This window comes from Oryx dammah, unplaced genomic scaffold (assembly GCF_014754425.2).
Source record: "Oryx dammah isolate SB20612 unplaced genomic scaffold, SCBI_Odam_1.1 HiC_scaffold_2, whole genome shotgun sequence".
Lineage (NCBI taxonomy): Eukaryota > Metazoa > Chordata > Mammalia > Artiodactyla > Bovidae > Oryx > Oryx dammah.
In genome coordinates, this window is record NW_024070186.1 from 109,579,081 (window position 1) to 109,593,304 (window position 14,224).

General features: G+C 38.0%; 1 protein-coding gene across 1 annotated transcript in view; it reads right to left on the bottom strand.

Moving 5' to 3' along the window:
• Positions 1 to 264: 264 nt before the first annotated feature.
• ZPLD1 (zona pellucida like domain containing 1) overlaps positions 265 to 14,224 on the bottom strand; it is a 49,580-nt gene continuing 35,620 nt past the window's right edge. Inside the window, exons 7-10 of the mRNA XM_040225506.1 lie at positions 10,601 to 10,772; positions 8,043 to 8,151; positions 1,081 to 1,110; positions 265 to 440 (exon numbers count right to left, since the gene is read on the bottom strand). Of these exons, the coding sequence (XP_040081440.1) occupies positions 265 to 440; positions 1,081 to 1,110; positions 8,043 to 8,151; positions 10,601 to 10,772 (487 nt within the window). The remainder of the gene's footprint in view (positions 441 to 1,080; positions 1,111 to 8,042; positions 8,152 to 10,600; positions 10,773 to 14,224) is intronic.

Here is a 14,224-nt window from a genome sequence, read left to right on the forward strand (position 1 = left end):
ATTGAAATGAAATAATGACAGATCTTGTAAGAGCTAAGTCCTGAATATTGTTTGCTTATCGTCAGTATACCCAGAGGTGCCAAACAAATAGGGTTGACCACAAACATAAGTGACAAAAGTAATATCAAAATTCTCTCACTATTGTTATGCTAACAAGCTACACTGTATCCAGCCTGCAAATATCAAATGCTGGCTGGCATTCACCTGCAGTCACACACTATAGCATCAGTGAAGCCCTTTCTCGAGAGCAAGGGCCTGTGACAGTCAGTCAAAGACTGGGTTGTGTACACCATTCAACACCAAACTGGTGGGTGCCTTCCTATGTAACAGGGCCAGTGAGCACAGAAGAAGGGAAAAGCTCATGACTCCCAGAATGACCATTCCTGAAATCAGGGCACTGGTGACAGCGTTCAGCTGAAAAGGAGGTTCATTCGGAGAACCTGCAAGTAATAAACACACTCAATAGGAAGATCCAATATCAGATTTATCTTAACTTATCCCAATTTTTGACTGCAAAGCCTCTGTCAGCAGTATCTTATAGAATAATAGCATCAGACTATGCTCCAATAATAGCATCAGATTATGCTACAATTTATTTGATTTCAATTCATTATCCAAAAGTGTTAGTCATTCAGTCATGTCCAGCTCTTTGTGACTCCATGGCCTGTAGGCCAGCCAGGCTCCTCTGTCCATGGAATTCTCCTGGTAAGAATAATGGATTGGGTGTCCATTCCCTTCTCCAGGGAATCTTCCTGACCTAGGGATTGAACCTGGTCTCCTGCATTGCACGCAGATTCTTTACAATCTGAGCTACCAGGGAAGCCCAAAGGACTGTACAATTTAGAGGCCTGGTATCCCCTGAGTAGCCAAAAATTTCATTTATAATATGCTATAAAAATTGACCAACAGATTGCATATGAGTTCAGAAATTCTCAGTGAACTGTTATTTAAAATGCAATAAACTTGTAAAATCAGAGCTCATTATATTTAGTTGATGACAGTTTTGCAACTAATTACCAAAAATTACTTAACATTTTTAAAAATTATACTTTCACCCTCAATATATGTTAATTATCTTACCGAGCTGTGAATTGTTGGTTGGTGTCTCATCTGAGGGGAAGAAAAGAGAAACAAAAGTAATATTGTGTCTCCAAATATTTACCAATGTCTAATTCTATAATTGCTTTTTACCTATACGTCCCTTCACCTTCATCCACAAGCTCCTTGGGAAAGGCAATAATGAAAGTCTGCTAGATTCTCTGCTTTCTCATTTCCTATTCCACATGTCCAAGATTTCTTCATCCATTCATTCCTCCATATCTACACTCTGACACCGCTCTGGGTGTATAAATAAAATCATAAAACATACTACACTAAATTCTTTTCTGCTGATTTCACTTTATCATTATATCTCTAGTCAGGTTAGTGGGGGCAGTAATTGTTAATATCTACTATTAATACATTTTTTAGAGCCATATAACCTGCTATTTATTATTTTTTATAGAGAAATATTCATTATTTAGTGCCACTCTATTTTAAGTGATGCTAATTTTTCCATCATATTCTGCAAAACACATCAAGTTCCCAGAAGATAAATTCATACTTAATAACTAAATGAAAGGAAAACGCGAGTCTTGGGCTTGAGTTTTAATCATTTGCATTTGTTAAGTAAGAGACTGAAGCTGTTGGTTCTTCACTTTTCCCTGACAAACACAACAGATGCAGTGAACACATTCACTTACTTTCCCAGTTTTTGTTACCCATTTTTTAATCATACAGCAATTAACCCTTGAACTTATACAAGTGGATTGTATATTTGTGTTTAAACATGTGGGTGTATATGTGTGCCTGTATTATTTGAACTACAAAATGTGTGCAGTTGGCTATTGCTTCTGGAATATAAATATTATTACGATTAATATGTGTGTAATGCCACACAGTATACAAAGTGCTATCTCGTATGTTACACATTTATTTTCATAATTGCCATATGGTTTAAATATTATTGCTACTCCCATTTTACAGATGAAGAAACTTCCATCTGTCACATCCTTTATAATAAAGTAAACATATGCTTAAATAAAAGCTCAGTTTCAGAGTTCTTTTCCTAAAATAATATAAACTAGCAAGTGTGAAAAATGTTTTTAGTAAAAAGATAAATATCTCAAGCGACCAAACTCCAGGATTAATATTTGAAACAATTGATGGGAGAAGCTTCTGAGATGTTTATAAAACAGCTGATGGCATTTCTTTTCAAACATATGAGTGTTGGCAGAAATGATGGTTCTGCTGTTTGATCCTGAAGTACAATTTCCAAAATAAATAGAGCACTCATTCACAGTATTCTTTAAAATGGTGTAGTGTATTGCTATAGGACAAAAAGAAAAAAATATCAGTTTTCACTATAAGACATGTTTAGGAAAATCCTAACCTCCAACTAACACTATCCTACAAGGACAACTGCTCCTCATGGAAACAGATAGGATGTGCCTACTGTGTTTAATTGATCCAAAAGATCTGTGTGCCCCTTTCCCAAAATGAGATGCCTCACTAGGATATGGAAGAGAATATCTAATGCTCTAAAATTCCTTTCTAAAAGTTATTCTTTGTTTAGGAATTACATTTATTTGCTATTTTTAAAAAGGTTTCTATTAAAGAACAAAAAGTTTCCTGGTATATATCTCAAATTAAGCAAAAGTTCCATGACTGTAATGACCTCTTTTCTGCACTTTCAGATTAACAGAAGAAATCAGAATATCCCCTCCTCTTTTATGTTACTACCAGCACTTTTGTAAGAATAACATCCCAGCTGTCACCCACAAGGACTTGGATGTGGACAAAATCTCCAAGTGGGGACAAAAGCGCCAAACGAGCTACATCAGCTGCAGGTTCCAGGACTCTGAAAAACTGAAAGCACCCTACCTTTGGCAGACGGCTGAAATCAGAATGTATATTACTTGAATATTGTTTGCAATTATATTTGATACTAAATAAAGTTAAAGAGAATACGGTTATCTGTTATCGGCTGTTTCCTGGCATCCTGCAATGTTAGGATCATTGCAATTAAAAGGAAAATCAAAGCTCTGTCTAGAAAGAGGTGGTAGTGATTTTCCAGGAACTTTCTATCACCACACACTTCAGGTATTTTTCTCACATCAACTTGGTCTTACACACATCTACACTAAAAGTCATCTTATGGAATTTAACCAGATTGAAATCTAAACCTGGTGAGATCTTCAAAAAACACATAGCTAGCTGAGGACTCATAGCAGGAAAGTGATAGCAGCAATACCACAGCTGTTTAAAAGCCAGAAGTTGCAGATAAATTGTCATTCTCTGCTTTTCTCTCAGATAAGTAGCTGAAATAGATGGAAAACATAAACATCTGTTCAAAGACATATACAGAATGAATATTCTCCTTTCTTAGCACAAGCAAACTATTTTTTTTTAAGTCTTCAATTACCTATGTTTTAAAAGGAACCACATATTTCAAGTTGAGAACCTTGGAAGTTTTTACTCTCCACTGTGTCATGGAGTAGCCATTTCATCTCTGCCTTTGAATTCTAAGATCCCCGAGGGCAAAGACTGTGGCCTCTTCTCTGCTTTATTTCCAGTTCCTAGAAGAGTTGCTGTCCACGGAGGGACCAAATAAGTAGGCTAGAGTGAATTATTCCCTATCCATGAAACTCAATGACATTAGTTTAACAAGAGTTTGGCTTGGACTTCTCCACAGGAATTTATATTAAAAAAAAAAATTAGGTACTATTGTTTTTCAGTGATTGTACCTTTAAATTTCCAGAATTGTACCCCATGATAAGCATTTCCCTACTAAATAATTATAGTCTTTCAGAGCCTAAAATAAGAACATTTCATGAACTTTGAGGATTTTGAATTCTGAGGATGTATATAATTTTCTAAATCAGCTAACAAAAGATAAACAATGTTGGGTAAAAAATAATCAGAATGGATTTGATTTCATTCAAATAAAAACAAGACGGAAGTTCTGAGGTTTAACAACTTTTTAAACTTGACCCAAGCCAGGAGTGGGAAGGAGTGGTTCAATGAGTAAACAGAGCAAAAATTCCAAGTATCAGAGAACTTTGAAGAAAGGAAATCACGCCTGAAATTAGACTTGCTTTTGAAAGTCACAGATTTCTACAGAGAGAAATTCTAGCTGAACTAAGGTAAAAATAAAGTGAAACTGAGGGAATAAGGTATCCCTGGTCATTAAGCTAGACATTTAATTTATATAGAATTTGCCTGTGAATGGATATGGCTTTATTTCTGAGTTGCATTTGTTGTTTAGTTGCTAAGTCATGTCTGACTCTTTTGCAACCCCATGTGCTGTAGCCCACCAGGCTCCTCTATCCATAGGATTTCTCAGGCAAGAATACTAGAGTAGGTTGCCATTTCCTTCTCCAGAGTTGTGTTTACATGGAATTAATTTTTTTTTTTAATTGTAAGGGTTCAGTTCAGTTGTAAGGGTATTATAGTATTATAGCAAAAACATTATTGTACATGGCCCTCTAGGTAATGAGGCCACCGTGATATCCAAATAAAGACTATCCTACTGTTATTTATCAAAATCATGATAAATAAATCCACAGAGAGTGAGAGAGAAATGAAGTTTAACCATGACCCTGTGGGGCTGTACCAGTGGAGAGACCAAGGTGATTAAGAGATAATCTTAGTGCTTTGGGAAATAAATGTCATCTTTGAGGTGGAAACAAGTCTCAGTTGGAAAGGAAGAAATTCAGGCATGGCATCAGATGTACTGTTATCAAAAGCATTAGTTCTTTGAGGTTTTAACACAGATATTTTGGATGACTAGATGTAATATGGATGAAACTTATAAACCTGGATAGCTAGTTAGCTACAGTAGGAATAGAAACTGCTACTGGGATTTGGATATCTTAATAATTTTGATCTGTTTTTTAAATTATATTATACTGAAAGTGAAAGTGTTAGTCACTCAGTCATGTCCAACTCTTGAGACCCTATGGACTCTGCCAGGCTTCTCTGTCCATGGGATTTTCCAGGCAAGAATACTGAAATGGATTGTCATTTCCTCCTCCAGGGAATCTTTTCAACCCAGGGATTGAAACTGGGTCTCCTGCATTGCAGGAGGATTTTTTACCACTGAGCCACTAGAGAAGCCCTATATTATAATTGCAAATTATTTAAAATTTGTTATCATTAGTTTGATTTGATCCATGTAAGAAAGAAGCAAGGAGGTTAATAAAGAGGAAAGTCATCCACTTTCCTACATCTCAACATGCACAGAGAGGTGTGACTTTCAAGGTTCTTTTCTTACAACAAACTGAAATGCTCTATAGAAATAAGAATATTTTTCTTTGTGCCTACTCAAAAGCATTCATAATTATTGGCAATAAGAACTGAGTTTCCATGCAGCAAAATTCTATGAGCTATTTCTGACAGCTAGAGATAAGAATTGGGCCTCTGACAAACCACAAACCAGTCATTTTCAAACCATTCATAATGTTCCAAATTATCAAGGAGGATGAACTAAGTTTGAAATTTTATATTTAATAAATTCATGCATTTTTTAAATGGCCTATTAGTTTGTTTGTTTTTTAATTACTAATATGTCTACACAAACACAAAGAAGTAAACAATTAAAGCAATTATCTGGATTTTTCAGAACCAAATGACTTCTTGCCTAATTATCTCTTTCAGATGAAACTTTCTTTTCATTGTGGGATAGGAGGTATGGGAGAAAAGGTAAAGATAATCTAATTAAAACATAATAATAGCTTATGCCTAATATAAAACAGAGAAAAATGATTACCATATAATCCAAATCAGAGCTCCACTTTTCTTTTTAGACAAATTTAGAACAATAGAGTTAGATAGACTCTGGAAGTCTACTTTTTCAAACCTTTTATTTTAAAAGTAAAGAAGTAAAGAAACATTTGCCTAGAGAAGTGAAGTAATATCCCAAGTCCTACATCTTATTAGGACATAAGCTGAACTAGAACCAGGTTTTCAGACTTCAGTGTGTGTTGTCTATAATGCATGTCTCTTTTACCCAACTCAGCAGTCCCCAAACTTTTGGGACCAGGGACCAGTTTCATCAAAGACAATTTTTCCATGGACCATGGTTGGGGTAGGAGCATGATTTCTGATTAAGTCAAGAGAAATACATTTATTGTGTACTTTATTTTTATTATTATTATATCACCTTTACCTCAGATCTACATTAGGCATTAGATCGCAGAGGCAGGGGACTCCTGATCCAAGTAATTCTGGATGTCTTTGGGTTCACACTCATAAAAGCGGTATCCCTTTGGAGAGTGTTTGTAAGTGTTTATCTGTATGTGTATGGACACACATGCACAGATAATTGTATATATGAGAATGTATGGTATAAACAACTGTGGCCATTAGATTCAAGAGCACAAATGTGTGTACTGGTAGGGGTATTTACATACTATTACTATTCAGGATTGGAGAAGGCGATGGCAACCCACTCCAATACTCCTGCCTGGCAAACCCCATGGACAGAGGAGCCTGGTAGGCTGCAGTCCATGGGGTCACTAGGAGTCAGCCACTACTGAGCAACTTCACTTTCACTTTTCACTTTTCACTTTTCACTTTCATGCATTGGAGAAGGAAATGGCAACCCACTCCAGTGTTCTTGCCTGGAGAATCCCAGGGACAGGGGAGCCTGGTGGGTTGCCATCTATGGGGTTGCACAGAGTCGGACATGACTGAAATGACTTAGCACTATTCAGGATCCTGGAAGGAAGCAATTGGTATTCAAACTGGTAATTTAAGGAGATTTAATACGACGGTCTGTCTAGTCAAGGCTGTGGTTTTTCCTGTGGTCATCTATGGATGTGAAAGTTGGACTGTGAAGAAAGCTGAGCACCTAAGAATTGATGCTTTTGAACTGTGGTGTTGGAGAAGACTCTTGAGAGTCCCTTGGACTGCAAGGAGATCCAACCAGTCTATTCTAAAGGAGATCAGTCCTGGGTGTTCTTTGGAAGGACTGATGCTGAAGCTGAAACCCCAATACTTTGGCCACCTCATGTGAAGAACTGACTCATTGGAAAAGACTCTGATGCTGGGAGGGATTGGGGGCAGGAGGAGAAGGGGACGACCGAGGATGAGATGGTTGGATGGCATCACGGACTCAATGAACATGAGTTTGGGTGAACTCCAGGAGTTGGTAATGGACAGGGAGGCCAGGTGTGCTGCAACTCATGGGGTCATGTGTCAGACACAACTGAGTGACTGAACTGAACTGAATAGGACGGTTTTTAAAGATGGGGGCTTCCTTGTTAGCTCAGTTGGCAAAGAATCCGCCTGCAATGTGGGAGACCCTGATTTGATTCCTGGGTCGGGAAGATCCCCTGGAGAAGGGAAAGGCTACCCACTCCAGTATTCTGACCTGGAAAATTCCATGGACAGTCCTTGGAGTCACAAAGAGTAGGACATGACTGAGCAATTTTCACTTCACTCACTTTATAAAGATGGAGGGAATTCACAAGAGAAAGTCAAGTTACCAGGACTATGGGTTAAAGGGAGAGATTCCAGAACTCTGAGAGAGTAGTTGAATGGAGACTATTGTCTGGTGGGAGCCATGTGAACCACACATCCATCCTCTGACAGCGCCACCTATTGATCTAGTCCAACCAGAAACTAAACCTGGCAAGGCATCCATCCAGTGGATGGATGCAGTTCACAGAGATAAGTGTTTTAGGTCAGAGAGGGGCTGGGAAGGGCAGAGTAGATCTGGATGGGCAAATGAAACATGTCCAGAAGCATATTTGTGTGTGTGTTTGTGTATGTGTGAGTGTGTGTATGTATGAAGGGAAATGTGGTAAAGACAATATTGCCCTTTGTGAGTCAGTTGAACAAAGAAGAAACTACCATGAAATTAAAGTTGTCTAGCAATTTATCTTGTCTCACAGTTAATTAATGCTCTTTAGCAACTATTTTGAGTTATGCTTATAAGCCAAAGAACAAGCCATTTTGGAACTATCTATTACTACACACAGAAGGAGGGGCACTCTTACCACTACGAGTAATGATGGGGCCCGCAGAGAGTACGGCATTTCCAGAAGTACTCTGGGGACTCAGACTGGTCCTCCTCCCCACATCTCGCCTTTCTCTGTGGCCACAAACCTAAGGAGTTAATGAAAAGAAGTGAAATTCCACACCAGCACAAAATTGTTTCTTTATGGCCATTTGGAAAGCAGATTCTTTTAGAAGAAATACCACATGTTTAATTTTATTCATTTACTTCTGTGCATTTAATTACTTTGCATATAACTGCTATAGTGTTTCTTATCTTGGCTTGGGCCACATTTCTTATTTCCTTCTGATGTAATTGTACATTGCCTCATTAATTTACATAGATCAACAGCTCTCCTGAAAAAGAGATGTGTTTATCAAACTTTTCTACTTTTATTTCTCTCAAGCCTTTAATAAATTTTTCCCTGAAAAATTAGACAGTACAGAGCCAAGGAAATGCAGACTCCTAGATAGCATATTGAAAATCAGAGACATTACTTTGCCAACTAAGGTCCATCTAGTCAAGGCTATGGTTTTTCTTGTGGTCATGTATGGATGTGAGAGTTGGACTGTGAAGAAGGCTGAGAGCCAAAGAATTGATGCTTTTGAACTGTGGTGTTGGAGAAGACTCTTGAGAGTCCCTTGGACTGCAAGGAGATCCAACCAATCCATTCTGAAGAGATCAGCCCTGGGATTTCTTTGGAAGGAATGATGCTAAAGCTGAAACTCCGGTACTTTGGCCACCTCATGCAAAGAGTTGACTCACTGGAAAAGACTCTGAAGCTGGGAGGCAGTAAGGGCAGGAGGAGAAGAGGACGACAGAGGATGAGATGGCTGGATGGCATCACGGACTCGATGGACGTGAGTCTGAGTGAACTCCGGGAGATGGTGATGGACAGGGAGGCGTGGCGTGCTGCGATTCATAGGGTTGCAAAGAGTCGGACATGACTAAGCGACTGAACTGAACTGATACAGAATGAATATAATGAATGATTGTAAGGAAATACATGAATTTGAGCACACATATAAACACATTAAAGCTTGTTGTTTTTCAGTCACTCAGTCCTGTCTAACTCTTTGTGACCCCATGGACTGCAGCCCACAAGGCTTCCCTTGTCCTTCACCATCTCACAGAGCTTGCTCAAACTCATGTCCATTGAGTTAGTGATGCCATCCAAACATCTCATCCTCTGTTGTCCCCTTCTCCTACCTTCAATCTTTCCCAGCATCGGAGTCTTTTCCAGTGAGTCAGCTCTTTGGATCAGTTGGCCAAATTATTGGAGCTTCAGCCTCAGGATCAATCCCTCCAATGAATAGCCAGGATTGATTTCCTTTAGGATGGACTGGTTTGATCTCCTTGAAATCCAAGGGACTCTCAAGAGTCTTCTCCAACACCACAGTTCAAAAGCATCAACTCTTCAGCACTCAACTCTCACATTCATACATGACTACTGAAAAAAACATAGCTTTGACTATACAGACATTAAAGCTATTTTAAATCAAAAAAATGATTGCATTTTTCTCAGGTTAATATTGCATTTGTGTGTGTATTCTCAGTCACTTAGTCATGTCCAACTCTCCAACCCACCAGGCTCCTCTGCCCAGAGAATTTTCCTGGCAAGAATACCAGAGTGGCTTGCCATTACTTAATCCATGTTAATATTGGTATGACCCTAGGGGGCCTGTCAGAAATAGAATTTTATTTCTTCACTAGTAAATGGGTGTATAATTTAGTGGCAGCTATATGAGCTTCCCTGGTGGCTCAGACAGTAAAGAACCTGCCTGCAATGCTGGAGACCCAGATTTCAATCCTTAGATAGGGAAGATCCCTTGAAAAAGGAAATGGCTACTCACTCCAGTAATTTTGCGTGGAGAACTCTATGGACAGAGGAGTCTACTGGGCTACAGCCCATGGGATTGCAGAGTCGAACATGACTGAGTGACTGACACACATGTAGTACAGATCTACATCTTTTATAGTTTTTAACTCTTAATACCAAGGGTTCCCTGGCCATCTGGTCATTCAGCCTTTCTAGTGCCAGTGCTGCCCCCACCACAGGTTTGCCCATCATCCTCTGATCTGCTCCGTAGCCCTCCTGAGACTGGAAGTTCGCAGGTTACTCTGTTTCTTGTGTCTGTGCTTTGACTATCCTTTGGTGTAGAGTGTCTGTCTTCAAAATCACATCTCTTCGATCAAGTCTCTTATCTTCTTCTATTTCATCTCTCTCACAATGATAAATAGTGCCTTTTGCTACAACGCATATATATGTCTGCCTTTGAATCATAACATTTTGTCATATTTTATTCCTTGACTATCTCATGCTTCTAACAGATAAGCTAATTAAATTCAGAATTCATGCACACATCTCTGTATTCCCAGTATAATGCTTGGCACAAAGTAGGTATTCAATACATCTTTACTGGATGAATGAAAAAATTGTACTTCAAACTATCTGACCTGATGCATATTCACTTTCTATGTAGAAATAAGTTCCTAACACTTGATAACCTTCAGCTTAGATTAACACAACAGTTCAGAATAAAGTTATCAAAAACCTACTGGCATGAGGAAGGGGCAGTCATCAGCTCTGCAGAGCTTGGTAACGCAGTGCAGGAAGACAGTAGACATTTTCTGATTCTTGTGTTTCACAAATCGGAACACTTCAAAAGAAAAGCGGCCCCGCTGGCTTCTGCCGTTTTCGATGACGGTAGTTTGAGGATCTTTGTCACAGCTGCATGTTAGAGAAAGTGAAAACAATTAATACTGGAAAGTACCAACCCACCATGACTTGTACATTAATTTCTGCAATATTAAGAGGGTTTTCCCCGTGCCCATTACATTAAGAGCCAACAAAATTATGCCATGTTACAGATTTGTAATAGGAAAATAAGCTAACTCAACAGATATGTAGGAGTGACATAGATCATAAAATTTAAACAAATCAGTTTACGATTATAATATTTCTGCCAAATTTTAGAGGAATCATACTCTTATAGGTTGAAAAATCCAAACAGCATAAAATATCCAAAGTAAAACATCTATCTTTGCCCTTGTCCATGCCCTTCCACGCCTACACACAAACCTGCCTGAGGTGATCTCACATGTTACTGCAGCCTCACAGGACATATGCAAATAGAAACAGAAGCCATATTCTCAATGTTCCCCTCTTCTTAAACAAATCATAGCAAACTCTATATTGTTTTGTATCTTGCCTTTTGAAAGTTTAACAATGTACCTTAGCGCTCTCTCTGTATCAATAGAGAGCCTCCTTCATCTTTTCTCACAGTTGTATACTATTTCACCATGCACATGTGCCGGAGTTGACTCAACCTGGGTCCCAAGTATACACCCTTGCTTTGTTAGCCAGAAGGAAAAACACCAATACAGTATACTAACGCATATATATGGAATTTAGAAAGATGGTAACAATGACCCTGTATGCAAGACAGCAAAAAAAGACACAGATGCATAGAACAGTCTTTTGGACTCTATGGGAGAGGGAGAGGGTGGGATGATTTGGGAGAATAGCATTGAAACATGTATAATATCATATATGAAACGAGTTGCCAGTCCAGATTCGATGCATAATACTGGATGCTTGCGGCTGGTGCACTGAGATGACCCAGAGGGGTGGTACGGGGAGGGAGGAGGAGGGGGGTTCAGGATGGGGAACATGTGTATACCTGTGGCGGATACATGTTGATGTATGGCAAAACCAATACAATATTGTAAAGTAATTAACCTCTAATTAAAATAAATAAATTTATATTTTAAAAAAGCTTTTGAATTTTACAAATAATAATGAACAGCCTTACAATACATCATTTGGAAAATGTGCAGGGTTATCTACACAATATGTCTGTAAGGATCATTCAACAGACTTTGCCATATTGCCCTCTCTAAATATTGCTGCATTTTGTACTGCCCCAGTAATGTATAAAAAATACTTAATTTCCCTCAGAGCTACATCAACAAAGTATATGCATAAAATTCTGGATTATTCCCTATTTGACAGGGACAATAAGCCATCATCATGTAATATTATTTCAGCTTTTTGTTAGTGTGAATGGGTATGTGCATTTTCATATATATTAGAGCCATCTGTATTTCTTTATCTGAAATTTGTTTATGTTATTTGCCTAAATTTTAATTGTATTATTGGCCTTTCCTTTCTGATTCCTTTAAATCCTTTGTTTTTAAGAAATGTGGTTCCTTGTTTGTTATATAAATTGCGAATTGTTTTACTTTGTTGTTTGGCTTTGGACAATCCTTGCTGTGTGTGTGTGTCTGTGTGTGCATGTGTGCCTGTGGGCATATGTTTGAGAAATTTTATTTTTATATAATTTAATTTTAAATCTTTTATTTTATGGCTTCTAGTATGTGGGCTAAAGATGATTTTCCATACCCCAAAGTTCTAATGATATTTTGCATTTTCTCTCCTATCACTTTTAAAGCTGTAGTTTTTACATTTAAATTAATAATCCATATAAAGTTTATCATGGTATAATGAGCGAAGTACAGATCTCATACTTTATTTTTCTTATGATTATCTACTATCCTGCACTGTTTTTAAAACTCTCTGTCAATCCCACTGATTTGCATGTTATCACACTCTATCACCTAATAAATTACCATGCTTTGGATCTATTTTCAACTGAGTATTGTAAATTTTTATCTACGTGTCTAGCCTCACATAATATCATATTTCTTAATAACTTTCAGTTCAGTTCAGTTCAGCCTCTCAGTCATGTCCGACTCTCTGCGACCCCATGAATGGCAGCACACCAGGCCTCCCTGTCCATCACCATCTTCCAGAGTTCACTTTAGAGTGTCTATCAACTGCAACATCTGGTAGTATCATATCCTTCTCATTTCCTTGTAGGTTTCCCCCTTTCTTTTGTATTTTATGAATTTTTTGTTCATCTATTTTTTTCTCGATTCAGTTAGCTTATGATTCTCTGTTCTTGTAGGTGTGCATTTCTCCAGGCTTTCTAGCCTCTATGGCTCTGGCACCCTCAGAATTCACTTTTCTTCCCCACTTCTGCCACCTCTTCCGACACCACTTCCTCCCAGCCTTTTCCTATACTGTATGTCTTGATCTTATTAACTAATTTTATCAACACTAACAAATATTTAGTAATTTCTAGGTTTTCTTTTCTGAGAAGACAATGGCACCCCATTCCAGTACTCTTGCCTGGAAAATCCCACAGGCGGAGGAGCCTGGAAGGCTGCAGTCCATGAGGTCGCTAAGAGTCGGAGATGACTGAGCGACTTCACTTTCACTTTTCACTTTCATGCATTGGAGAAGGAAATGGCAACCCACTCCAGTGTTCTTGCCTGGAGAATCCCAGGGGCAGGGGAGCCTGGTGGGCTGCCGTCTATGGGGTCCCACAGAGTCGGACGTGACTGAAGCAACTTAGCAGTAGCAGCAGATTTTCTTTTCCTCCTAATCTCACTGAAAATGTCATTTGGGAACCCATTTCATTCTCTATAGTTTCCAAGAAGAAAACTGAAAGAACTAAGCTGAAACCATAGTCATACTAGAAGTCTAATGATCATATTCCAGATTACAATATGCAATTATTATAGAAATTGTGAAATTTCTATCGATTATAGAAAAGCAAAAATGTCAAAGCAAAATGATCCACAATCTCACTGTGCATACATAACCATGGTGAATCTTTTGATGTATTAATATTTCCTTACACTCTTTTCTATAATATATAAATGAGGTCAATTGTACATTTGTGTATGCTGATTCTTTCATTTCATATTTTAAATTGTAAAGAACCACATATTTATAAAGATGGGAATATCAAGAAGACAGAAGAGGAAGAGATAAAATAGAACCAATCTTTTTTTTTCTATTTTATAAGTAACTTTGTTTGATTATAGTGCCTATGTGAGCTTTCAACTTGCTGGTTCTCCATAATTCACCTACCCATTTCCTTGCTGCTGAATATGCAGTTGGTTCCTATGTTTACTATTCTAAATAGCACTGATAGACAAGAAGATGATAAATACTTTTAGAATATGCTTCCTAATTCACAAATGTAGAATCAAAAGATATGAAATCTTTTAAGGATTTTTTTTAAGGATATTGTTTCCCAAAAATGTTAACCAAATGAACACTTCCAGCAATAGGATGAGTGTCAGTTTGATCATACCCTTTGAGTAGCACCT